This window comes from Capra hircus, chromosome 7 (genome assembly GCF_001704415.2).
Source record: "Capra hircus breed San Clemente chromosome 7, ASM170441v1, whole genome shotgun sequence".
Taxonomy (NCBI): Eukaryota; Metazoa; Chordata; class Mammalia; order Artiodactyla; family Bovidae; genus Capra; species Capra hircus.
The window spans coordinates 56,523,822-56,551,458 of record NC_030814.1 but is presented as its reverse complement, the minus strand read 5'-3'; the positions used below and the strand labels follow the sequence as shown (position 1 = coordinate 56,551,458).

Sequence of the window (27,637 nt, the reverse complement as noted above, 5' to 3'; positions counted from 1 at the left end):
GGAATGGACTGGGTGGAGGGCTGATGGATTATAAAGGGACTCACAAGGAAACTTGTGGGCTGATGGAAATGTTCATTACCTTGATTGTGTTGATGATTTCATGGATGTATACAGATGTCAAAACTCATAAGTTGTTTGCTTAAACATATGCAATATATTATACATTAAAAATTATACTCAAGATCTCCTGGAGAAAGGAATGGCTACCCATTCCAGTATCTTGCCTAGAGAATTCCATGGACAGAGGAGCCTGGAGGGCTACTGTCCATAGGGTCACAATGAGTCAGACCCGACTGAGTGATAGGATGGATAAACAACGAGGTCCTATTGTATAGCACAGGGATCTATAGTCAGTATCCTGTGATAAACCATAATGGAAAAGAACTGAAAAAGAATATGTATGCAGATAACTGAGTGACTTTGCTCTACAGCAGAAATTAACACATTGTAAATCAACTATACTTCAATAAGAAAGTACATACTTTAAATATATATACTCAAAAAGCTGTTAAAACATATTCATTGCACACCTACTCTGTTCCAGGGACTGTTTGGTCTCTGGGGACCCAAGGGCAAGTAAAAAACAGGCTTAGTACATGCCCTCAGGGAGCTTGCAGCCTAATGAAGAGAGAGACATTATTTGAATCATCCCTTAGGGCAGCAGCAGGTCTCAGCTGTGATCAGTGCTATGAGGGAAGGAGGGGGGGTACATGGTGCTATGTGAGCATGTCTGGTGTATTTTCAGGAATGTTTTCCTGAGAAGTGACCATTGAACCAAGATCATAGAAGCTCAGAATTGGGGGGAGGACCTCAAGGTCGTCTTGTTTCAACTCTTATCAAACCTGTAGATTAAACTTATTTAAAACAATACCAACAAGAGTTTAATCTAGCATGTGTTGCTGCTATACCATCATAATCTATCAATACTCGGATGCTGGGCTCCAAGTAAAACATGGCTCACAGATTTTATCTGCATGAGGCTCTGGCCTGAGGAAGTTGGTGACCAACCTCCTGTGGTCCTGAATACTCAGGTCTTAGAAGATGAAATGATCACTCCTGTTTATGTGGCATCTTTGTCCAGGAGAGGAGCATGGCCCGAGTTCTAGCCTCATTTTGACTGTCTGTGTCTTCCCAACAGGGAGAAGATGAATCAGTCACCCTCAAATCCTGCACACGGCGGAAAACAGACTCCATTGAGAAGAGATTTTGCTTTGACGTGGAAGCAGTAGACAGGTGAGCAGCTGTCACACTTTTTCTCGGAAAGAAATATTGCTGACTTTGAATTTCTTACCTTTCCCATCCAGTCAGAATATTCTGGTTTTTTACCCCCTCTTTCCCTTCTCCATTCCTCCATTTAGAATAGAGGCCAATTGCTCATTTGCGGAAATCAGTATCTCTACCCCCGTGCTTTACATTTGGAACTGAGGCCCTCGTTGGTTTTCTTTTAATGTCAGGGCTTCCTTCTTGGGAATGTGTGTTAGGTCTCAGGAAGGTGAATTTATGTTTAGAGAAATCTATTTAGCACAATTGTATCAGCTATATGAGATTTTTTTACTTAGAATTTTTATGAAATGATTCAAAAGGAGTTAGATAAAAGGAAAAGTAGAAGTTCTGCTCAGTTCAAAAAGGGGCTTTTACTTACAGCATTTCGCCTACTATTGTGGTGTGTATGCCCCCAAGAAAGAAAACACACCACTTGTGAAATCAGTCTTTGGAGAGGAAGCTCTGTGTTGTGTTCCTCGAGATTTATAGAATCTCATTAAGTTGTACCATTTCATGATGTTAAGCTGGTTTGACAGCATTCCAGTTCTCTGAGACACTTTACTTGGCAACAGGTTAATTCTTTGAATGAATGCCATGAGTTAAGCTTATTTAAGCTGTCTATTCAAGATCAGCAGTGCTAGCACAAAGATGCTTAGATCTCAGCATGATTCTCTTGTCATGCTGTTTAATTTTTTCCCTTTATTAAAAAAAAAAGAAAAAGGTACACATTTTGTCAGGCCAGTACTTTCTATCTTCCCTGAGACGTTTACCTGTGGCCACTTCATGACAGCTCTGAAGGCTCTGGAGCGAGGGCACCACCTGGCGTGTTCTGCTCCGTGTGCTGCCAGGGGTGAGATGCCTTCTGTGGTGCATGTGTCCCTGCAGTGTGGTCCCTGAGGCTGATAGCGTGCCCGTGGAGAGAGCATGCCCATGTAGCCTAAATTGGACATTTGTAGAAACTAACCGTGTCTCATTAGCAATCTAGTTATACTTTTGGCTCTCAAGTCAGGAAACCCAGATCTAAATTTTGACTTAGTAAAATTTTGCTTAGTAGCCATATGACTTTGGGCAAGTCACTTAATCTTGAGAGGCCTTGATTTCCTTCTCTGGAAAATGAAGATAGTCATAATGCCTAGTTCCAGGAATGATTAGGATTCAAGAAGATAAGGCATATAAAATGCTTGGCAGACTAGCAAATAATAAATGTTCATCAGTGAATTGTTATTAGTTATTAATTAGCATGTCCCTCATGGTTATCTGACTTGATATTTCAAAAGCTACCATCTAAATGCAGAGCAATAAATATAATTTGTAAAGAAAAGTGAGTGCCCTAGTTGTTTGCTGTGTGTGGGTTGTGAGAGGGGAAGGGAATGGAGAACGGCTGTATGGAGGAGTAGGTGGAATTGGGGTAGCAAAGGGGGATTGCGAAAAGTGCACCACAAACTAGATTATTCTTGACTTTTAACAAATCCTACGTCTGGATGCTTTGAGCCCTTGTAGACATCTCTCTTCTCTATTACAAGTTTGGAATTTGTAAGAATTCATATTTGTTGACGTCCATGAAAAATGGATTAGTGGATGTGTCTGTGTGGAAATGGAGCCCTATTGTGTGATGCTGGTCAGCTGAATAGTTCCCAGAGGTGGCCATCTATATTAGGGCTTCTTGAACAAGGGCATCCCCTACATTGCAGCTCTTGTTATTTTGGAAATGAGGTCAGTGACACTTTCTGAAGCTGAGTCATTTTCTTCTTCAGAAGTTTCCCAGAAGTTGTAAAGAGTTGCTTCTTAGGCAATTAAAACTCGCCATGGTTCCTCTATCTCATTTCCACCCTTGCCAACACTTCCTACCACCTTCCCCCTGTGTTAGGCCAGAAAAGCTTTGCACGTCCCAATTATAAGCCGTGAGCAAATGTGTCACATTCAACATATTGAGTGTATTTGGGAAGTCCATTTCTTTCAAGTCATTGCCTCTGGTTTTCTTGGCGTGACATGGAGAGGTTTCAGTTGTGGTTCAGAATGAGGCTGCTGAATCTCCTCTTAATAAGCAGGAAGGGAGTAGAGGGTTCTGTTGTATTATTTGTGTTTTTTAATGTTCAGTGTATTGTGATGCTGTTCTGCCTGGGGAGAGCCTGCCCTATTCAGAGCTGGCCAGTTTTTGGAGTCATCTGAGGGCTGAACCTGGGGAGTACCACTGACATGTGGACCCCTGGTCCACAGCCACGCTGCCTCCACTGGCCCCCGCACCCCAGGAGGCAATATTCCTCTGCCTGAACCATCCAAGGCCAGGAACCAGGCCCCTAGGGACTGCTCTCACAGCTTAGCACCTGTGAAGTTATTCAAACTAGCCAGTCCTAAACAGTTGACCTGGCCCTGCCTTGCCTTTGCTGCAGAAACTCTAACAAAGGTCAGAGTCTGGACTCTCCTCTCCAGCCACTTCTGCCTCCTAGATGATGCTGGTGTTTTCCCACGTGGTCTATGTGGTGTTCCAGGCATCCTGTTTCTAGCACCCTTGAATATAAGGAAATTGGTTTCCTTGAGTCCCTTCTGTGTCTCCTCTTGTGGTTGCACTTGACTGGCCATCACCTGAAAGAACACAGAACATCCACGAACCGCCTTCTCTCCATTTTCTATACAGGTCATCATCTTTGGTCTCAAAGATGAGGTTACCATTGGCACCATTTTCTTTAGCATCTTTCTGCATTTTCCTCCCACATCCAGGAAGAAACTGAGGTGAGAGGGAAAGGCATTTGCATGTGCTCAGGGGAGGCATCCCTGAGAACTCTGCATAGAGCCCTTTCTCTGGAAGACGCCTGCACCCCTCTTTTTCCTCCAGTGTGCTTTAGCAAGGCAGGGATGCTGCTAGCTGTCCTGCTGTGTTTGCAGCCTTCCACAGACTTCTTAGCTTCTGCCTGCTGAGTTGGAGAAGCAAAGGGGTGAAACGCAAGTTTAGCACCTGGGAAATGTGAAAGTCAGTGAGAGAATGGTTATATCTAACAGCATGAAGTTTTAGAATGTTCCCAGAGTATGTAGCACAGATGAACATTTATGTAGTAGCTATTAATGTTTTCTTCTATGAAGATATTACTACATGCTAAAGTGTGACTTATTTGACTTAGAATATGTGAAGTTGTGGGGTTTGAAGATTGACTACTTTTATCCTTTAGGCTCAGTGCTGATATTTCATGTCATTGTGTAGCTGAAACTGTAGCCTTTAGGAAGTAATGTTCTAGGAGGTCAGTGTTGTGAGTTGAAGATACCAGTGTCTCTTACTGTGTGGTGAGAACCACCCACTCTCAACATCCACAGGGGTGCTTGTGAGAAAGGCAGCTTCTTGTTCCTGCCCCAGACCAACACAGTGTGCCTTTCTGCAAGAGGGACCCTGAAGTCCACTTTGAGAATAAGGTCTTCTCTTGCCCTCTCTTCTTGCTCACAGTTGTTGTATTACAGAGCAGGCATATCCTAGTATAGTGTTCTCAGAGTGTACCAAAGCATTTTCTTTGTTAAAAACAAGCAACAGTAAAATAAAACAAAACAACTCAGGCTCCTTTGCTAAGGAGCTGAATTCTTAGCTTGATAGAGGAGAATATAGCTAGTAGAAAAAATGATCACCAGTCTCTGATACAGAGTATTAGGAATAAAGCAACAGTAAAACCCGCAATAAAACCCAGTTGTTTAGGTAACTATGGAGGAGACCAGCAGTAAGAGAGTACTTTCTGGAAGCTGAACACTTCATGTAATTTCATGTAATCCTTACCCAGCCCAGGGAGACTTGTGCTCAAGTGTCTCATGTTACTGAGGAGGGGTCTGCAGTTTAGAGGGTGAGTCTTACCCAAGGTTCAGGTGGCAGTTGAACCGAGGGCACTTTTGCTGCCTCAAAACTCAGGGTGTTTTAGAAGCGTTTTCAAGTGATGAGCCCAGTGCTCTCTGTACTTCGATCTTGGGGCTGCTGCTGAGCAGTCACCTTGCTGACTGAAATCTGAGGAGTGCTTTCTCACTCTTGTCGTTGGTGTTTGGTGTGTAAACTAATGGTGGTTGAATAAAAGCAGCACACACATTTCTGTTCCCGTATTTGCTACCCTGTGCTCTTCAGAAAGTCCTCACATGGCTAACAGTTTAAAGAGGCACACAGTAGGTGTTCCGTGAATGCTGTGTGTTTTTTGTACTCTCTTCTTTTGCCTTTTATTCCTGATGATTTACATTTCTGCTCATCTAAGGAGACTGGCATGAGTAAGGAATCCAAGCACTGGCACCATTTGTCAGTAGGCTGTTTGCATTGCATCCCAGTGCATTGCTGCCGATTCGTTAATCCTCAGATTCTGCCGAAAAGGGATTAATTTCTGTCCTCTAGGAAGAGCTGTTGTAACTCTGACGCATGAATGAGTTGGAAATCAAATTGAGGATTAATTCAGAGTTTAGGGATTTAGATTTATACCTCTTGAACTTTTTGTGTCAAAGATCCTCCTTACTACTGTGAATACATCTCAGAAAGCTACTTTAATTCTTACATCTAAGAATCTGTGTGGCTTTAAATGAGTGTGTGACTTGTAGTAGTTGTGGGTGTTACCACAACTTGCTCTGAAGAATATTTTATTTTCCCAGAACGTACTTGTTATGGGTTAGGTTGCATACCCTGACAAGTTCATAATGCTGAAATTCTGATCTCCAGTGTCTGACAACAAAAATTGTTTGGAGATAGAGTATTTGTAGAGGTAGTCAAGTTAAAATGAGGTGAATAGATTAGGGTGGGCTCTAATTCATTCTGACTAGTGTCCTGATAGAAGGGGGCAATTCGGACACAGAGCCAGACATGTACACGGGGAGAATGCCGTGTGAACATGAAGGCAGAGATCAGGGTGATATCTCTTTGAGCCAGGGAATGCCAGAGATTGCTAGCAGATGACCAGCAGCTAGGAGAAAGGCATGGAAAAGCTTCTCCTTTACATACTGCAAGAGGAACCCACTTGCTGACACTTTGGTCGCGAGCTTCTAGCCTCTAGACCTATGAGATAACACGTTTCTGTTATTCATGTCACTCACTTTGGGGGTCTTTATTACAGCAGCCCGAGCAAACCAATACAGTATTGGGTAAGAGGGATTCTCTCAAGGAAGCAGCCATGAAAGGCCCCCACAACCTTTTAGATGGGTGGCCCAGTACACGTTCCTTGAACAATCCCATTGATAAGGAGCCCCACTTCACAAAGCCACCCTTTTACGTACATTATCTTCCTTAGCATTTGAAAACTCATTATTTCTTATACCTTAATAAAGAAGCATTCTTTGGTGCCTTTGTATTACCTTGCTGTAGAACCGAACATTTGAAAGTTTATATGCTACATTGGTTAATATAATAAAAGATAGATTTTTTTCCTTTAAATTGTGTTAACTCTTTTTGAGTGAGTTTAATGTAAAATTCCTGAGTGAAAAATGAGAGTTTGTCTAAAAGCAGCCGTTGGGGTAGTGGCATGTGATACTTGCCATTGTCTTTGTCTTTAGTTACTCTGAATAATTAACTCTACCATGCAGCATCTTACGGAAATTAATGAGCAGACTTAGGGAAAATACTTACTTAAGCTGAAGAATCATGGTGGTAGTCATCTCTCGGCATCTCTGCATTTGTTTATTTTTAAAGAGATGTCTCACAAATGTATGTGACACATGGGTATTTTCTCCCAAATGTTTTCCAGGAGGAGCCATAAACCATATGGAAAATAATAGAAAAAAAAGACTTCTTTTTGAACATTGAATCAGTGTAGTCTCTTGAGGAGCGGTGTTTATACTTGGAGGAAAGGAAACAATTAGAATGCTTAATGTTTTCCAGGACTAGCTGACCCCAACAGAAGTCCATACATTTGAAGATACTGTGTGGAGTGTTGCATGCCGCATTCCCACCTTTGGTACTCTCCAGAGGTGGGCAGAACAGGAGAATTTATTAGGATCACAAGGTTACTGGGTGCTGGGGGTGTCATGGGGACCAAGACAAGCATAGTCCTTGCCTTCATGGGTCTTACTTAGCATTGATTGTAGAATGACAAACACATTCGTGCAACTGGAGGTATAAACACCAGTATATTGAGTGTTCAGCAAACTTGGTGGATCAAAATGCTATGAGGAAGGCATAACTCACAGGGGGATTTCACCCTTCCAGTCTAATAGAGACTGATGGCATAATTAGAATGCTTTGAATTTTCATTTCCTCTGTTCTCCCCTTCCCCCTCCTCATTTATTAGCCGTAACTAACTGCCGGAGACTCTACTGACCATGGAGATAACAAAGTTTAATGAAGCAGTATGAATCTATTCGACTTTCCTTCTTAAGAGTCATCATCTGATTTTTCTTGCAAACCACATTCACAGTCCCCTTCCTGTGAGCTTTCCGTGAATAGGTCAAGAGAGACAGCTTTCCTGTGAACCAGTCCTAGCCTGGCATGTCACACCCACTGTGAACTCTATCCTCACGTCCCACCAGGTACTAGGTATTTGCACATTGTACAGGCTTTCCTTTGTATTGGTTAGTTGTTCAGTTAGTTATGTTTTATATAACTCTTGTTCAATTCTAACTATCTGTCTCAGGTAATTTGCTGCCAGAGGCAGAATAATATTACTCCATTCAGCTTTTAGTACAGTACTGTGTGCTTGTAGTTCAGTTTTGTTTTTTATAGTAATGCATTTTCCGAGTTAGATTATTTTGTTCTTTCCTCTGGGACTTTGGTGAATTACTATGTAAGATTATGGGAACTGAATCATGTTAGTTGATATTTAAACTGAAGCTTGGGCAAGTTTAAACGTAATCTCCGTTTCTGCATTGGTAGGACAAAAAACCAGAAGAATGGGAAATTGGTTAAAGAACGAATAGTGACAGCTAGAAAGATTAATGGAAGATCTGAATAATCTACCCCAACCTTCTAATGAGTCACCACCCTTAGTATGTGTTTATAGAAGGCTGCATGATGCGCGTAAAAGGTCGAAGCAGCCCTCAGTTTGAACTTGGGATCTGCCTCTTACTGGCTGTGTGAGTCTGGACTGGTGGATTAACCACTTTAATCATACCTACCTTGCAAGATTATTTGAAAATGGAATACTGTAATATTCTTCCCTGATGTAGTTCTCTGTTGGAAGAGTTTCTTTCTTTGAAGTTTGCTCTCTATCCTAAAACTTGGGACTTCATTGTTCTTACAGTGTACTTTAGTGTTGGAAGGTATTTCTTTGAACCTGTTTCATTTTGATGGCACACCTTTTTCCTAGTGTTGTGACTTTTCCAGTCATCTATAAGTTGAGAGTGAATACAGGTACTTTAAGGGTATATGTGTACAGGAGGAAGAATCTGTTTTCAAACTATATGTGATAATCTATTATTTATATATATTTCCTGTACAGGATAAAAGGTTTAAGCCCCTCCTTCCAATTTATGCTCTCAAAAAGAAACCATACCATGCTACTTTTAACTTAAAATAATACTCTTCTAGTTGGGAATGTGGTGTGTGTGCGTGCGTTTGTTTGTGTGTCTTTGTGATTTGCGAGTGTAAGCCTGTTTTCTAAAAAGGATCAACTTATGTAACAGACTTTGTTTCAGTGCTCAGCCTCTAGATGGCAGTGTTGTATACGTATTATAACTGTTAGCTGGTCCAGTGGAAAATTAGCTGTCCTTTCTACACTGACATTTAGTAGTCAGTGGTGTGTGTGTGACGTGTGTTTCTGTAGAAGAAGCCATCATGTGAATATTACCTCTTAAAGGAAAGGCATTCTAAATGACTCATTCTTTCCCTAGAAATTCCTTCTTTCCCACCTTTCTATGATGGATCACTTCATACCCACTTTGCTGCAGAAGCAAGCATGCTCAGTTAGTGCAGCCTCTGTTTAAACATTGCGTTTTACCTTACTTTCTGAATTGATGTGTCAGGCTCTTTGCTTCAGGGACAGCTTATTCGAGGCTGGTGATAAAAACAGATGAGTGATTGGGACTGTCCAGTGTGTGCTGAGAACCAGGCATTTCTGCCTTTCCCTTTTGGTGCAGTCTGCCTTTATCTTCTGCAGCAGATGAATCCATTTTTCCTGGTTTCAAACTTCCCCTCCCCTCCCCTTCTCACCCCTTGTTTGAAATAATATTTGATTTTGCCTTCCTGCTGGTTGGTTACAGTGCTGGTCTCAATGCCGTTGACATTTCGGGGAGGAAATGGCTTTTTCCTTCCTCAGAGGGTGTTCTCCTACTCTGACTTCCATGATTTGGGTGGGGGTAGAGTGGGGAGAAATATTGTACTTTCTGAATTGCTCCTTGACTGTTCCATAAAATAAGCTAGTTTAGAAGTTCTTAGAATCTTTAGACGTCTTGTATTTTTTTAATTGCTGTTTTTTTTTTTTTAATTTTCTTTTCCTTTTTAAAAAGTTAAATGGGAGAGTATTTGCTGTTTGATTCTGGTTTAAGTAAGAGTGGGATGTGCTGGTTAATGAACTGTGGTGTGAAATAAGGCAACCGTACTTATTTTATTTCTATTACTTAATCCTGTTTCTGTTCTTTAGTCTACATGGTGAAATTTGGAGTTTTATTGATTGAATATACCATTTTATTTGCTAATTTCTAAGTATAAAATGAGTTTAGTTTTTAAAAATCAAAACCAAAGTTTTGCTAATATATGAATCTGAAGAAAGGAGACAATTCAGTATGTAAACTCCACTTACCTGCGTGTCTGTTCATCATGAGACAGAATACTAAGAAGGACTGATAAATGACCTAGAAGATTTTTAGAATTAGAATATTTTCTCATAGGTTGTTATCAAAATAACATTTGCATTCCCCCTGGGGGTTATTCGTCCTGGCAATGCTTTCTTCTGGTGGTGTGTGTTGAAATCTGCTTATTCTTCGGTCCTTGGTGCCTATGGCGCATAACTGGTGCTCAGTCAGTATGTTTCACTAAAGACCATGTAACTTACTGCACCAAAGATGTCTTTGTCTGGGCTTCCTGATGTTTCATGACTTCATTCTCCTTTAAAGTAAAAATGTAAGGAAATTATATGAAGCGATTGGCAGTATTCCTCTTTAGACTATTATCTTTGCTATGGTCCTGATTATTTTAGGACTTCTCCTCCCAGGAGCTCAGTGCTATAGGCTATAGTAGGTTATGATTCATTCACTCATTAGGATCATATCCTTTCTAAATAATTGATTAGAAGCCTGCTTCCGAAAATTTCTCAAGGGCTGTATGTGTATTTGTGTATGTGGGGGTGGGGGTGTGTGTAGAGGAAGTCCTTTCCTCCTTCTCCCGTTTCCTTTCTCCAGAGAGAGAGAGAGAAAGAAGTGCCTTCTCCCCCTTCCCTCCGTCCCCCTAAGGAAATGGTCACCTTGGATCCCGGAGCACAGATACTCCCTGCTTGGAGTGGGGGCAGTACAGTGTTGTGCTTAATGTATGGGCCTTGCTTTAGAGTCAGGCAGACGGGGTTTTCAAGTTGAGGCTTTGCTGTTGCCTACCAGTTGAAGATTGTGCAAGTCATTTCTGAGCCTCAATTTTTATTTTTTTATTTATTTTATTTTATTTTATTTTATTTTTTATTTTATTTATTTTTTTTTAAAAAAATTTTAGAATCTTAAATTCTTACATGCGTTCAAAAGAAGTATGATGAAAGTACCTACTTCATTGAGAGGAACAAATGATAATGCTAGCCACATCCTTAGCCCAGTGCTTGGCCCATAATAAATGATAAACCTTAGCTGCAGTTGCTGGGCCACTGTTTGCAATGTCTGGTTTCTCCCTCACGTCTGTCTTTTCTCACCTGTAGCCCACTGCAGGTTACTCTGGCATGTGTATTTTTCTTATGTGCAAGCATATGTAATGCACAAGGACCGCCAATGGTTATTTTTCTCAGAACATGCAAATTGTGCAGATTCGTAAGTTTTTGAATGGTAGATGAATATAGTAGATGAATGTTGCCCTTCTGTGATGACACTGAGTCCTCATATTGGGAAAAAACGGGCAAGTATCCCCAGTTCCCCTTTCGTTAATGAACTGGAAAGACTCTGCTCAGTTGGACTGTGAGGCACATCAAGGATGCAGACATGCATCATTGTTAGTCCCAGCGCACAAGATGCATTGTGACATGTGGGGATGCCTTGGGATGGAGCTCAGGCAAGGAGAGGCAGAGAAGGACCAACACAGACCCCAGAATCGTAGGCTGACAGTCCATAGATGTTCAATTTGGCTTAAATAGTGTTTGAAGCAACATTTTAAAATGGGAAAGATGTGTAAACACTGACGCTGACTTCCCACGTGCCAGCTGTCTATAGAGCTGAATGGCAGATGCCTCATTTAGGTGGGGCATGTGCTTTCTACTTTGCGACCATCCCCGCCATGCCGTGATGTCCTCCACCATGGTGACAGGGGATAGCTACCATTTTGCCTTGCATTTGTACTGTTGTTTTTCCCATAGAGGGAAACCCCTTTTGTTTCTGTAACTTTATCAGAAAGCAAAAGTGAGAAAGAAAAAATAATGAGCTGCATATTTTAAGGTAAATGAGACCACACCTGTTTTCCTTGGGGCAGGGAAGAATCTTCTCCAGTTTTCCTCATTTTGCTTACTTGTCTGGTCTCTGTAGATACTTGACTCTGTAATCTCACATATACACGGAAGAGATGTCATTCTCCAGAATTATTCTGCTTTGTCCATAAGTTTGTGTACTGAAGATCTTCCATATGTTTGGTAACATGAAGATCTGCTGAAACCTTGTAATTGCCAAGGAACAGTTAAGGACCAGGTTTGCCAGTAGCACTTTAAAACCAAAGGACCACTTCCTTTGGCACTCAAATGTCTCTCTTTACCTGTGACTGGCAACCTCTTCTCTAGACCTTCATCGTTTTTCTCTGTCTTTCTGTCTAAGCACAGTGAGGCAGGTTTTGTGCACAGGCTGTGAGAACATGTGTTTCTGTGGATGCCACAGTCCTTCTTTTACCCAGAATTTAACCCTTATGTGTACAGCACTGTGGCTAGAACCTGGGGAATGAACTCTTGCCAGGAGAAGATTTGTAGTCTCATGAATGAGTAAGCCCTAGATCTTTGGAGGTCAGTATAGAAAGAAAAGTACTGTTAGATTCTGAGTGTGTTTCAGTGGGGTGGAGTGAGTTAGTAATAGCATTTCCTGGTTCAGTAGGAAGTGGGTAAATTGCCAAGCCACTGAGATCACCATTGTTGACTCAGATTCAGGAATAAGATTAGAGTAGGAAGGCTGTCCAGCAACCCTGGAATCAGGGCTGGTTGTGATTCCGCTTGCTCCTGGCTGGTGAGAAGGCTGTGACCTGACATGAGTGGTCCCAGGTTCCTGGATGTGCTAATAAGTGATGTATTACTTAACGTGGACCCTTTGTGGAGACCAGAGTTGAAAGGAGATAAGGTGGTGGGTAGCAGTTTGCCTTTTGATAGGTGAATAACTATTTTCTGCATCACCCCAGTAGTGCGAGAGGCAAGGTGTGTAGAAAATTGCAGATCCTTATTCATGCGTCTCAAGAGGATCCAGATAGAGCACCAACCAAGGACTTGTTCAGAGTGAACGGGAGGTACTGTATTTGAAGTAGAATTTTAGGGTTGAGCTCTAGAAAGGATTGTAGATCATTTGTTCTTCTCTCCTCTGGTGGGTAGTTGGAATGCTCTGGCAGGTTTTCTAGCATTTGCTGAAGACCCCTTATCAATAATCAGACATTAATTCCAAAAGGGGGAAGTAGGCCACTTTGATGTTTTACTCAGGAGGAAAAAGGAAATGGCCATGATCTCAGAGCCTGTATGTCAGCCCCTTGGCCTGGCTTGCTTTGTGGTAGAGGTGTGATTTTTCAGTGGTGTGTGACAGTGTTTGGGGGGTGGGGAACATGTGTATCAGAAGCACCTGTGACTTTCTGTCCCTTTTTAATCTGCCCTTCTTCTTCCATAATTTGGACACCACCCAACACTTGTCATCTGTTCCCTCCACTGACCTGCTGCTCATTTGCTCCTGTGATAAAAACTAATTTTTGGATCACTTACTTTGTGTCTGACATTTTGAAATGCCTTATACATAGTTCACTTAGCCTTCACAACCACCCCATAGGTAGGTACTCTTATTGTCTGTTTTTTAAAGAATAACACAGAGTCATTCAATTACTTGTCTGCTAGGAAGCACTAAAGTCAGAATGACAAGTAAGGTTAGATGACAGGTGGTATATCTTGGGTATTTAAAAACATTCTTTTTATTGAGTTATAATCAGAATAAAATGCATAAATCTTAAGTCTATATCTTAATGACTGTGCACACACAGACACATCCTCCCACATACCTGTGTGACCACCTAGGTCAAGTTATAGAACATTTCTGTCACTCTGGCAGGTTTTCTTGGGCACCTTCCCAATCACTGCCCATACTTCTTCTCCAAGGCGAAATCACTATTCTGGTTTCTCTCAGCACAGGACTTTTGCAAGAATTTGAACATTATATAAATGAAATCCCACTGTTGGTAGTCTTTTGCGTCTGGCTTCTTTCCCTCGTTATTATTTCTATGAGATTTATTTATGTTGTTGCATGTAACAGTAGTTGGTCTTTTTTATTGTTTGCGGTGTTACATTGTTTAAAATATACAACAGCTTATTGTCTTGTGAATGAATATTTGTGTTCTTGTTGCAAAACTTGGCCATTGTGAATAAACCTGAGTATTCTCAAATGTGTTTTTTGGTAGATATGTGCTCATTTCTCTTGGGTATATATCTAGAGGAAGAATTGCTAGATTGTAAGGCATAGGTTTAATTTTAATGATATTTCCAAAGTGGTTTTATCACTTTGCTCTCCCATCAGCAGTGGATGAGAGTTCTAGGAACTCTGCTTTCTTGCCAGTACTTGTTACTGGTGGTCTTTTGAATGCTTTCCATTCAGAACGGTGTTTATTTCATTGTGGTCTTAGTTGCGTTTCCCTGATATGTCATCGTGTTCCCTTCTTTTTTTATGTTTGTGGCCCTTTGTGTGTCCTGTTTTATGAAGGTCTTTCATCCTTTTTATTAATTAGGTTGTTCTTTTTTTTTTTTTCCTTATTTGTTGACATTCTTTGCATATTCTGGATATTTGTCTCATTGGAGATAAAAATTACAAACACCTTCTCTTACTCCCCTAGTAGTATCTTTTGACTCTCTTAGTATCTTTTCATAACTGGACTTTCTTTTATTTTGGTGAAATCCAAATTTACCCTTATTTTTTATGATTAGTGCTTTTTGTGTTCTTCTGCAAAATGAAAAACTCACTGCCTTTCCATCTCTTGGTTATTTTTAGGCAGAAAAAACGTGGAGACCCACTGTTATAGAATGTAAACCACAGTCACACTGCTCATTATTGGATTCCTGTTTTTGAACCAACTGTTTGCCTAGAGTGGTGTTCTGAGCCCTCATCTTTATAAAACACTTTAGGTTTCACAGAGCTCTTAATCATTCAACCTCATTTGATCCTAGGCAAGAGCTCAATAAAGGCCTTGCAGGAGGGTCTAGTCCCTTCTGATGGCCAACAGAAGCTCTCTGGCAGCTGCAGTATCTCCATGTTTCCCATAGCTTTGTGCTTGAGGACAAAGCATTAGACTGTGTGGTTTGGTTCCTGGCTCTGTAACTGGGGACAAAGTATTTGTGCCTTGGTTTTCTCATTTGCTAAATGGGATAATGAGAATATCCCTCCCTCATGATGTAGTTGTGAAGATGAAATGAATTAATTACTATATCATGCTTAACACACTACCTGGCACACAGAGTTGGGTTATTATTATTGTAGTTTTATTATTATTTGATGGGGTCACAATTCTTTTTTTTAATTGATGTATAATTGACTTAAAATATTAGTTTCAGGTGTACAACACAGTGATTTTGTAATAGACTACACACCATACAAAGTTATTATAAAATATTGACTATATTTCTGGTGCTATATATGACATCCCTACGACTTACTTGGTCCCTTGTACGTCTTAATTCCCTTCACCTATTTTGTCCCTCCTCCCACTCTTCTCTCCTCTGATACCTGCTAGTTTGTTCTCTGTATCTGAGGACCATAGTTATTTGCAGAGCTGAAAAGAGCTCTGATCATTTACTCCATTTTCCTTTTATTGTGTCATATTTTCCCTTCCTCATTCCACACTCCTACTTCGTGAGCCCTCTGTCTCTTTCCCTCTTTATCTTTCCACTTTTGTTATGAAAAGCCAGATGCATTTCACACATGAACTAAATTGATACCTGAATGAAAGTGTACTGCCTTGTAGAGACTGACATGGAATGTGTAGAGTCATTGAGAGTTTTGCTCAGTTTCTTTTGTTTTGAGGGATGGTGGCTAGCAGGGGCATAGAATATTGGAAAGGAAGTGACTACTTGATTCCAAAATAAAGTTGACCCATTTATCTTGGTTCTAGGAATTACAGACGTAAGAGATTTATGTAATAGTGGCTTAAATTGTAATAAGGGAAAAGAAAACTTGAAGCCAAGTGAGTGTTTTCTAGATGTCTAGAAAGGACAGTATAATACTGTGATCCAGATGTTTACATACATGAGGCTGAAAGTTTTCTGAACTTGGGGGTGATAGGATTAGTATCAAGTGTGTTAAATCTATTCAGCTTTCTATCACCCCATCCCTCCAAAAAAAGAAAGAACAAAATCACACGTGGAAAAGAATTTATTTTTTGATATTTTTTCGTGAAATAAAAACAAATCCTGTTGACATTCCTGGTTGCTAATGCCAAGTGGCCCATCCTTAATAGCATCTGAGTTTGTTGGAACTTCCTCTTTGTGACTCTGGGTGGAAATTTCATACTGTTTGCCATGAAGTTGATGTGACATCTGCAAGGTCCCTGAGATCTTGGTCTGCTAGGAAGCTATTGTGGTTTCACTGTTTGCTGATGAACACCTAGCAGGAAATGAATTGAGATACTTGGTGTGTAGAGAGTAGCTTTACCCCAGTGTGTAGAGTAGAGTGTCATTGCTCTCCAGTGTGGGGAGAACATGAAGGAAAAATGGGGTGTCTGGGTGGGAAGAGGTGCCTCAGGATCACCCAAGAAGATGGTTAAAATTCAAGTTCTCAGGCACAGTGCAGAAGTTCAGGTTCAGTGAGGCAGGGCCAGGCTGGGTACCTCTATGCTAAGGGGATGCCTGATGTCCAGGCACAATGACACTGAGAACAACACTCAAAAAAGAGTTTCAGGCTCAGGGACTGGAGAGTTCCACAGTGGACTGCAGCTTTGTAGGCTTTTCATCTTCAAGCTATTAAAGCTTTGCATGTGGCTTTAAACTAGAAGAGTAGAATCAGTCCACCAAGCCCCCAGCCACATGGCCGCAGCTGCCAGCAGTCTGCAGATACGTAGCAGGTCAGGCACACTAGATGGGCTGACAATGGTGGGAGGAGAAGAAGGAGTTTCCTGGCCTGTGCAGTAAATCACTGTGCCTTTTGAGTCACTGGGTCTAGGTACTAGCGCCCAGTGTGACCTTCCCAAGAGTGACTGCCCCCTTGGGAGTAGCTTCTGTCCCATCGCCTGCGTGTCGTCCACCTGCTTACCCCCAGCCACCTGCACACACCCCGCCTCTCCGGCCGCTGCTACTCCCGCCTGGTCTTTCCCCCTCTCCCTGCCCCAACCCTCTTGTTCACTGCCTCCCACTAACACTCCCTCCCCAGTGCCCCTCATTCCCAGCCTCCCCTAGATACGTTTTGTGTGTATGTATCAGGTCTTCATTGCTGTGTGGGCTTTTCTCTGGTTGCAGAGAGTGGGGGCTACTCTCCAGTTGCAATGCATGGGCTTCTCATCGTGGTGGCTTCTCTCGTTACTGAGCACAGTCTCTAGGCGTGCAGGCTTCAGTAGTTGTTGTATGTGGGCTCGGTAGTCGCAGCTCACTGGTTCTAGAGCACAGGCTCAGTAGTTGTGGTGCATGGACTCAGTTGCTGCACGGCATACGGAATCTTCCTGGACCAGAGATCCAACCCATGACTCCTGCATTTGTAGGCAGATTCTTTAGCTCTCAGCCACCAGGGAAGCCTCCATGCTTCCATCTTTGAAAACTTTTTTCTTTGGAGATGTTGAGGAAGGATGAATGAAAACAAATGTGATGTTTAAAATATGCTCAACATGAGTAGACCTAGCATGTTCACTGAAACTGTGGAAATAAGCCAGGAGCAGCTAGAACAGCGACTAGAAGTGGATTGAATAAATAGGCTTAGGTGTTTCTAGGCCCAGACTTGTGCTGTGCAAGGCATCATGGAGTTCGTGTGTGTGTCCACTGTACCTTCTGTGATCCTGAGCAGTGCTGCAGACTTAATTCTTGCTCCATGGATCTCTGCCTTCCTTTTAGGCTTTCTCAAACTTTAAAGATGAAGATTTGAGTCATTAATTCTTAACTTTCTGTGGGTTGCATACTCCTTCCATAATCTGATAGGCAGTTTGAATTGTTTGTCCAAAAAAAGGCACAAACATTTGGAGGAGGGAGGGTGGCTCATAGCCTCTTTGGGGCCCATCCTTGGACCCTAAGTCAAGAATTCCTGTCTTAATGCGCATAGAGGGCTTGTAGTCCCTTCTGCCAAGTTCCTTTTTGTGGTGCACCCCTCTTGTGTGACATCTGTTAGGGGTACACAACAAACGTTATTCGATATCGTGTGCATGCTTTCTGGAGGGTCTTTGCTCAGTTTGAAAGAGCAAGAATATTTCAGGGAGAGAGTGAAAAGAGCTAATGTATATAGAGAATGTGTTTAGTTCCTGCTGTGCTAAAGATTCACTTAAAACTAGTGTGTACATTTAATATAGTCAGAAGCATAATACCCATTAGATATTAGACCAGGATCCCTCCACTTGGATGTTCCATCTCTTTTTATTGAGTCCAATAATTCTCTTCAGTTTTTGTTGTTGGTTAGTCGCTAAATCGTGTCCAACTCTTTTACGAACCCATGGACTGTAGCCTGCCAGGCTCTTCTGTCCATGGACTTTCCCAGGCAAGAATACTGGACTGGGTTATCATTCCATTCTCCAGGGAATCTTCCTGACCCAGGGATCGAACCCAAGTCTCCTGCATTGGCAGGTAGATTTATTACCAGTATGCCACCAGAAAGCCTTATGTTCACTTTAGTACATGTTTATTGTACCCCTCAGTTCAGTTCAGTTCAGTCACTCAGTCGTGTCCGACTCTTTGCGACCCCATGAATCGCAGCACGCCAGGGCTCCCTGTCCATCACCAACTCCCAGAGTTCACTCAGACTCGCGTCCGTCGAGTCAGTGATGCTATCCAGCCATCTCATCCTCTGTCGTCCCCTTCTCCTCCTGCCCCCAATCCCTCCCAGCATCAAAGTCTTTTCCAATGAGTCAACTCTTCGCATGAGGTGGCCAAAGTACTGGAGTTTCAGCTTTAGCATCATTCCTTCCAAAGAAATCCCAGGGCTGATCTCCTTCAGAATGGATTGGTTGGATCTCCTTGCAGTCCAAGGGACTCTCAAGAGTCTTCTCCAACACCACAGTTCAAAAGCATCAATTCTTTGGCGCTCAGCCTTCTTCACAGTCCAACTGTCACATCCATACATGACCACAGGAAAAACCATAGCCTTGACTAGACGGACCTTAGTCTTGGAGTCAAACACTCTGGTAGCATTTTGGGGGAGAGGAACGAATATGATCTCAAAGAACAAACAAGGCCAGAGGGAATCACTTGACTCCTCTGTGTACTTAGCTGTATGTAGAGTCCTGTCTTCTGTGTTTCCTGCCACTTTCCTGAGGGAAGTGGGCTTACTGAGAGGGATTTGGGGTGATGGCTTTTCTTTCTGAGGCTGGAAGGTGGCTCTGAAGAGCTGAGGGGTGCCTCTCTCTCTGCATGCCATTAACCCTAGTAGCCTTTCACTTTCTTTAAGACACATCTTCATCTGTGGCACTGTGTTTACATATCCTTGTTTCTCCGTAGGCCCGGGGTTATCACCATGCAGGCATTGTCTGAAGAGGACCGAAGGCTCTGGATGGAAGCCATGGATGGCAGGGAACCTGTAAGTAACAATTCAGGGAAGTAGAGCAAGAATAAAGGTCTCGAGTTGTTTTGCTTCCTTAGTGCAGCAGTTTTTGCTCTAAATAAAACCTTGGGCTCTCGAGACCAGTGTACCAGAGGGGCTTTTTATTTTTATTTCTTTTATTCCTGGGCTAATGTTCCTGGATATTGATATTGCTTTTGTGTGGATGCAATTCTGGAGCTCTGGCCTCCGTCTAAGGTATGGGTCCTTTATGACGCCACATCAGACCAGAGACCGCCCCCCCCCCCCCCACCGCCGCCCCTTCACCAAGGCAGTTGTTAACGCCCAGAGGACTCTTAGAGGGAGGCACTATCAGTCTGACTTAAAGAATACTCATCGATACCTCCACAAAGTGCAGTGCAGAGCATTACTTCAGATCCATTTAAATAGATTAAATGATGATAAAAGTGTATGCAGATGATGCAGAATCTTGTCATCACCCTCTGGTTCAGTTTCCCATTGCTATACCTGGTTCACATCCCACTATAACTGATGAGATTACCAGGGTCCACGAAAGGAGTTAAGCCTAAAATGTGATCTATCCTCCTGTTTCAGAGGTGCTTGTCTCCGCTAGGTGATGTAATCTTGTGGTTTTCCTGCATCTTGTGACATGTAAAACCCACGGAAGAACCTTGGGGAAGTCCCTAGAGTCAGAGTAGTCATCTTAACTTGGGGCCAAGGATCTCAGCTCCAGTACTCACCAAATCTCAAGGTTACAGAAGTCGTTGAGAGTACAGTCTAACCGTGTCCCACCAGTAAAAGATAAAAAGAATCCACACTGTCAGAGGGCCAATAATTGGGCCAATAATGATCACATTCAAAGGCACTGTCAAAAAAGGGAAATATGTGCAAGGGACATGAGGCAGGCATAGCCTCCATTGACTGTAGAACTGTGCATCACATGGGGTGTGCAATATAGATGATTCCAGTTCAGTTGTGTGTCTTTTTCTCAGCCTGCTCTGGTTAGGTGATCTGTATTGATTAATGTCATTTTCTACTGAGATATTTTGTGTCCAAACATGGAACTCATTATAGTCTACTAAGTATAGACAAATAACTAGTATTTGTATCACATTTAATAATACAGAGCAAGATTTAAAGAACTGTTTAAAGATTTAGGTGCAGTTTGCTAAACCTAGTTAATTAAATAAACATATCTTAGTTCTTCTGGACTAAATAAAATACAGGCTACCCCTGATTTTCCCTGAATACTTTGTTACTGATAACTTTTAATAGCTCTCTTAAAAGCAGATACACATTTCTACCTTCAGGGCTTTGTGAGCACAGTAGGTGCTTGGTGTCACAGGCTTTTCAAAGCAGTTTCCTAAGTAGTCTTCATTCTGCTGTTATCACCTACCATTAATTCAGCGTGCGTGCGTACGTGTGTGCGTGTGTGTGTGCGCGCGCGCTAAGGCACAGATTTAACACATGGCATCTTTTAACCTCTTAGTACCTAACAAACTAAATGTTATGATTCCATTTCACAGATGAGGAAACTGAGGCTTAGAAGAGGTTAAATAACTTACCCCAAGTTGTACAGATAGTAAGTGGCTTTTATTAGTAGGGCACAGGCTAGATTACTATAACAAAGAGACTCAAAGTACAAAAGCTTAAATAAAATAGAAGTTTATTTCTTTCATTGAGCTCAGAAGTGAGCAGTCTCTGCCTAACAGGGTCATTTTGCTAAGACAGACTGGGACCTGGGACCTTTTGCTGCAGTGCTTGCACCTGGACAAACCTGCCCTCCATCAACAGAAGACAAAGAAACTATAAGGGACTAAAAATAACTGAGTGCTCGCTCAGTTGGGGCAGATTCTGGACAAAGGATACAAACAAACCAGAAGACCTAACTGCCACTTTTGAAGAACAACTAGCAAAAGCAGGGATTCGGGAGCAAAAGCAGGGATTTGGGAGCAAAAGCAGGGTACTGCACATGCCTCCTGCACACACTATCACCTAAGGGGTGAGAGAACCACCTAAGCCACCCCTCCAGCCCAGTCCCTCAACACACCTCTACCCTCATTGCATATAAGGAGCCATCTCCCACCTCCTCAGGGAGCAAGTAAGGGAAGCTGTTACTTGTTCTTGTTCCCCTGCTAGCTGCCCTGGGGCCCATAAAACCTTGCGTGAATTTCTTGTCTGGCCTCTACTCAATTTCTGTTGATTGGGAAAGGCTATGAATCCTGACCGGTATCAGTGCCATCCTCAATCCATGGCTTTCCATGTTCCATTCATTTCCATTTTTCAGCCAGATAATGGAAATGAGAGCATCTGGGATCCAGAAGATGCATACCCCACTTCCACGGCCCCCCAAATAATTATATGGCCACATTCATGTACAAAGGAGCATGAGAAAGGTAGGCTGAACATGGGCAGCCATGGCTCCAGCCAGTGCCCAGGGGGTCTTCCCACTTCAAGGAGGAAGAACAGAAGCTGTGGGGTGGTCAACAGTTTCCACCACAGTGCAAAGCTAGCACTGGAACCTGTATCTAGCCCTAAATGTCTTTGGTTTTCATTTTTAATAGAGATAAAATGTCAAATTGCCTTCTAAGAATCCTTACTCAGTTAATTTTTTCATTGATTTCTGTGACTTTCTTGAATGATTCTTAACTCATAGGGCAGGAAATACGCAGAAAGAAAAATCCTGTCAGGCAAACTATTCTTTGTATGAACGAAAAACCCACTTTGGGGTGGGTAGATATGTGTGTGTGTGTGTTCCCTCTAATAAGCTGGAGTTCTTAAATTGCTTCACGCACTGCATTTTAAGTTGCCCCGCCTCCCTCTCCCACCCTTTGGTGTTTGTTCTCTATCTGCATATACTTGGTTTTGTTATAAACCACCTTAGTTTCCCCATAGATTAACATCTGACCTCTGCAGGGAAAGTGTGTCTCTGAGAGATACATCTCCTTGCTCCAAAATGTGCATAGTAAAACAAGCTTAAGCACAAATTAATTGTTTTCCAAATATAATATAAATTTATTTCCTCTCAGTAACATATAGCTTGCATTGAAAACCACGCCTCTGTGTGCTTTTAAGTTTCCTGAAGAGACACATAAATGCAAGCGTGTGATGACAGTATAATTGGCAGGAATATTAGGCCTAATTTTGTCTCCCATTGCTGAGAGCCTCTGGGGAGCATTACAGGAGCTATATACCCAGTAGACAATTAGCAGCTCTGCTTAATCACCATCTCCCTAACAGTTAGGTCTGTCCCCTTGGGAATTTTGGCTTTGGTAAGGGAGCAGATACCTTTTTCTCTAGCTGATCTTTGAATATTTCCTTTACTCCAGGGAGATTTTAATGGCAGCACCTATCTTTTGTTTTTATACTTACAGCTTGGTTCTGTAATTGATTACTCAGTGTTGGGTTGTTTTTTTTTTTTTTTTGGTTAATTGAAGGGGTTGGTAATCTTGGTTTCCATCTTTTTGTTCTTTCATCGTTCAATAACACCTGTTTTGGTTGGGAAAAAACCCTTTATGAACTCCGAGTCAATTTTATTTTTTTTAAACAATGTTTTAGCTAATTGTTAAATAAATTACAGCTTTTAACAACCAGTAACATGCTAGCCTAAAGAAAAGTTGAATGTCTTTATCTTATTGATGGATATATAATGGAGAAAGAAATTAGAGTTGTGTTTCAGTAATGAGCATTATTAGAGAAGGCAATGGCACCCTACTGCAGTACTCTTGCCTGGAAAATCCCATGGACGGAGGAGCCTGGTGGGCTGCAGTCCATGGGGTCGCTAGGAGTCGGACACAACTGAGCGACTTGACTTTCACTTTTCACTTTCATGCATTGGAGAAGGAAATGGCAACCCACTCCAGTGTTCTTGTCTGGAGAATCCCAGGGACGAGGGAGCCTGGTGGGCTTCCGTCTATGGGGTCGCACAGAGTTGGACATGACTGAAGCGACTTAGCAGCAGCAGCAGCAGCAGCAGCAGCAGCAATGAGCATTACGGTTTTTAATCTATGTAATAAATTCTAATTCAAATGAAGGAAAGCCAATTTAAACTTTTCAGAGAAAAATCTTAATTTATTGGGTTATGTAACTGAAAAATATTGGGGTGTAATAGTTCTGGCCCATCTGAATCCAGGGGCTTCCATAATATTTGGAGTCAGTTTCTTCTTTTTTACTGGCGTCATTTCTGAGAGGTTCTTTTTATGTAGTGGTGATATGCTTTTTAGCTGTTCCAGGCTTACATCTTATTATCAGGAACAGGAGAGAGGAACCTTTTTCTGTAATGGGCTAGATAGTATTAATAAATATCCTAGGCTTTGGAGGCTGTAGGCATCACTATTGCAGCTACTCAGTTTTGTTATTGGAGCTCAAAAGCAGCCATAGACAATATGTAAATAAATAAATGCGTGTGGCTGCATTTCAGTAAGTTTATTTATAAAAACCAGTAGGCCAAATTTCAGTCATAGACTGAAATCCCTGCTCTGTAAGTCTGGTAGAAGGAGAGCTTTGCTTAATAATTCCCAGGAGGTCCCATGTTTGAATTTTAATGGGCTGAATACTTGGACCAGAGCATGGGACAGGTGAATTGACAATGTGGCTCACCTTCCCACTGCATGAGAACTGTAATGGTGAGGGAAGGTTGGCTTCCCTTGGGGTAAATCAAAGCACTGTTATGAAGAAGGGTGGTAGACATACATGAAATAGGCAAAAATGACACAGTTTATCCAATTCTGATATCTATATTCCATTAAATTTTCTATTCAGAGAGCTTTTAATACTTGGCCGGGAATGAAAACCACAAGTTTACCATAAACATCATACTTCAAATGAAAGACTGGATGCTTTCTTCCTAAGAGTGGGATCAAGGCAAAGATGTTCACTCTCATTACCAGTCTTACTCAGCATGGTACTGGAAGTCCTAGCCAGTGCAGTAGGGTAAGAAAAGAAAAGACCCATAGATACTTTTTAAGAGCTCAGTAACTAGCTAGTGAGATAAAATTTTGAAATGATTTTGCTGGATTTTCTTCACTTTCTGTTTAATGTGGGTTGACAAGCTATCGAGTCACCATTCCAGCCACATAAGCTTTGATTTTAATAGTCTATGGCCACTGTCTTAACTTGAGAATAGACTTTATATTTTAAATGGGACACAGAGCTTTAGTGCAAGTTGCATAAACATTGCAACCAGGAGAAATTTTAGAGACAGCAAATTTCCTTTTTTCTCGGTTCCTTATAACTAAAGTTCTCTCTCCTGTTCTCTTTGTATATTGCTCTAAGTATGTTCAGTACATTTAAGCAAGCAGAGTAGAATCAGTGCAGTCATTACCAACACATACACCCAACCTTCTGCCCAATGGAAAGATGACTCAGCACATAAGTGGAACTAATAGGGGAACCCAGAGTCTCAGAACTTGGATCTTTCTGAACTGTGTTCCTATATATTCCCGTAGTTGTGATTAGTGGTATCTCTGGAAGTGCTTCTCTTACCTCCTTATTTTAGAAATATTAGTCGTCCTTCACACCCAAGGATTCTTCAGTAAAATTAAATGTTTCTCCACTTTGAGTTAGTACTTGAATCTCTTTTGATAGCCAGAAAGTTCAGTAGTTGGCAGATGCCAGAATTATGTGGAATTAGTTTAGGAGAAGAAACAGGTGGCGTAGCATCAAAGATTGTGTGTAAATACATGTGTTAGTTTGAAATCATGCAGTTGCCACTTGTGAAAGTCAAAATGGCCAGATATTGGTGATTTCATGTGGCTCAAGCTCCTACTTGTGGAACAGAAAGAAGCCCACACCTAGGCCAGTATCACATGCTTATTTATTTAAGTGGGAACACTGCTCAAAAGGGCCAGTCAGTGGTTGATCTTGGGCGGATAATCCAGGTCTCCTAGCTTTCAGCTCTGTGATGTTTTATTAAGTACTACAACTCATAAACTGATGAATTATTCAGTTCAGTTCAGTCGCTCAGTCACGTCCGACTCTTTGCGACCCCATAAATCGCAGCACGCCAGGCCTCCCTGTTCATCACCATCTCCCGGAGTTCACTCAGACTCACGTCCATCAAGTCCGTGACGCCATCCAGCCATCTCATCCTCGGTCATCCCTTTCTCCTACTGCCCCCAATCCCTCCCAGCATCAAAGTCTTTTCCAATGAGTCAACTCTTCGCATGAGATGGAGTACTGGAGTTTCAGCTTTAGCATCATTCCTTCCAAAGAAATCCCAGGGCTGATCTCCTTCAGAATGGACTGGTTGGATCTCCTTGCAGTCCAAGGGACTCTCAAGAGTCTTCTCCAACACCACAGCTCCAAAGCATCAGTTCTTCGGCGCTCAGCCTTCTTCACAGTCCAACTGTCACATCCATACATGACCACAGGAAAAACCATAGCCTTGACTAGACGGGCCTTAGTCGGCAAAGTAATGTCCCTGCTTTTGAATATGCTGTCTAGGTTGGTCATAACTTTTCTTCCAAGGAGTAAGCGTCTTTTAATTTCATGGCTGCAGTCACCATCTGCAGTGATTTTGGAGCCCCAAAAAATAAAGTCTGACACTGTTTCCACTGTTACCCCATCTATTTCCCAGAGAAGTATGACAGAACATGGTCCACTGGAGAAGGGAATGGCAAGCCACTTCAGTATTCTTGCCTTGAGAACCCCATGAACAGCATGAAAAGGCAAAATGATAGGATACCAAAAGAGGAACTCCCCAGGTCATTAGGTGCCCAATATGCTACTGGAGATCAGTGGAGAAGTAACTCCAGAAAGAATGAAGGGATGGAGCCAAAACAAAAACAATACCCAGTTGTGCATGTGACTGGTGATAGAAGCAAGATCCGATGCTGTAAAGAGCAATATTGCATAGGAACCTGGAATGTCAGGTCCATGAATCAAGGCAAATTGGAAGTGATCAAACAAGAGATGGCAAAGGTGAACGTCGACATTCTAGGAATCAGCGAACTAAAATGGACTGGAATGGGTGAATTTAACTCAGATAACCATTATATCTACTACTGCGGGCAGGAATCTCTCAGAAGAAATGGAGTAGCCATCATGGTCAACAAAAGAGTCCAAAATTCAGTACTTGGATGCAATCTAAAAAACGACAGAATGATCTCTGTTCATCTCCAAGGCAAACCATTCAATATCACAGTTATCCAAGTCTATGCCCCAACCAGTAATGCTGAAGAAGCTGAAGTTGAACGGTTTTATGAAGACCTACAAGACCTTTTAGAACTAACACCCCAAAAAAAGATGAATTATTAGGAAGCCAATATTGAATGGGGGCTTTCCCGATGGCTCAGTGGGTAGAGAATCCACTTGCAGTGCAGGAGACACAGGAGACTCAGGTTCAGTCCCTGGGTTGGGAAGATTCCCTGGAGGAGGAAATGGCAACCCACTCCAGTATTCTTGCCAGAAAAAATTCCATGGACAGAGGAGCCTGGTGGGCTACAGTCCAAAGGGTCACAAAGAGTTGGGCATGACTGAGCGACTGAGCACAAGCACGTAGTTGAATGGCTCTACCCTCCCTTTTAAATGGAGCTCCTCTGTTGGGGCTGCTGCTGCGGAAGAAGGAAAAAGTATCAGGGACTAAGGAAAAACCACTTGTCTAGTAAGTGGACAAGTCAGCATGGCTTCCTCCTGCTGACCTCCATGTTAAAGAAATGTTCTGTGTTAGTCCTTGTGGACTTTGAGACTGAACGGTCTGTCCTTCTCTTACCTATCTCTGCTAAGCCCAAGTTCCAGCCCCTGAGTTCTTCAGGAACTCATGCTGCTGCTGCTAAGTTGCTTCAGGAACTCATAGGAAGCAGCAATTGCATTGGATCTTATGTTCTGAAAGAGTGAGCTGTGTTTTAAAGGCAAAAGTGAGATTGATGACCATTCAGATGAGATCTCATAATCAGAGGCAAAATGTCATGGTGGTTAAAAATCTGGGCTCGGGCAGCCAGGCTTTAAATCCCTATTCACCACAAATAGCTCTCTAACACTAGGAAATGACCTGGTCTCTCTGAGCATGTTTCTTTCTTTCTTTCTTTTTTTTTTTTTTTTTGTAACTTTATTTTGCTTTACACTACTGTAAAGCAATCAAGCTGGAGATATTAATAGTATCGTCCTATAAGATTATTTTATAAGGATCAACATTTATGTGAAGTGCTTAGATAAGGCCTCTATGTGGTGAAGTGCTCATTAAGTGTTAATTCATACCATTATCTTTTTGGAGAGGAGGGACAGATATCCAGACACTTGGATTCTCTTTCTAGCTCCTTTTCTAAATTACTCAGCTCATTTGAACACAGTTTATTTAGTCACCCTGGCCAGGCTTACCAAAGTGCAGGGCAGGAACTGTTTTCACTAGTATGGAAAATGTGATTTCATTTAGCAGTCAGTCTGAACTCTCAGGCTATGAGTTGGAGGAGCATGCAGT

At 42.1% G+C, this 27,637-nt stretch overlaps 1 protein-coding gene across 3 annotated transcripts in view; it reads left to right on the top strand.

Moving 5' to 3' along the window:
• Positions 1-27,637, top strand: part of ARHGAP26 (Rho GTPase activating protein 26) — a 481,157-nt gene that overhangs the window by 162,537 nt on the left and 290,983 nt on the right. For all 3 annotated transcript variants that reach the window (XM_018050208.1, XM_018050206.1, XM_018050207.1), the window contains exons 10-11: positions 1,139-1,233; positions 19,161-19,239. In XM_018050208.1, the coding sequence (XP_017905697.1) occupies positions 1,139-1,233; positions 19,161-19,239 (174 nt within the window). The remainder of the gene's footprint in view (positions 1-1,138; positions 1,234-19,160; positions 19,240-27,637) is intronic.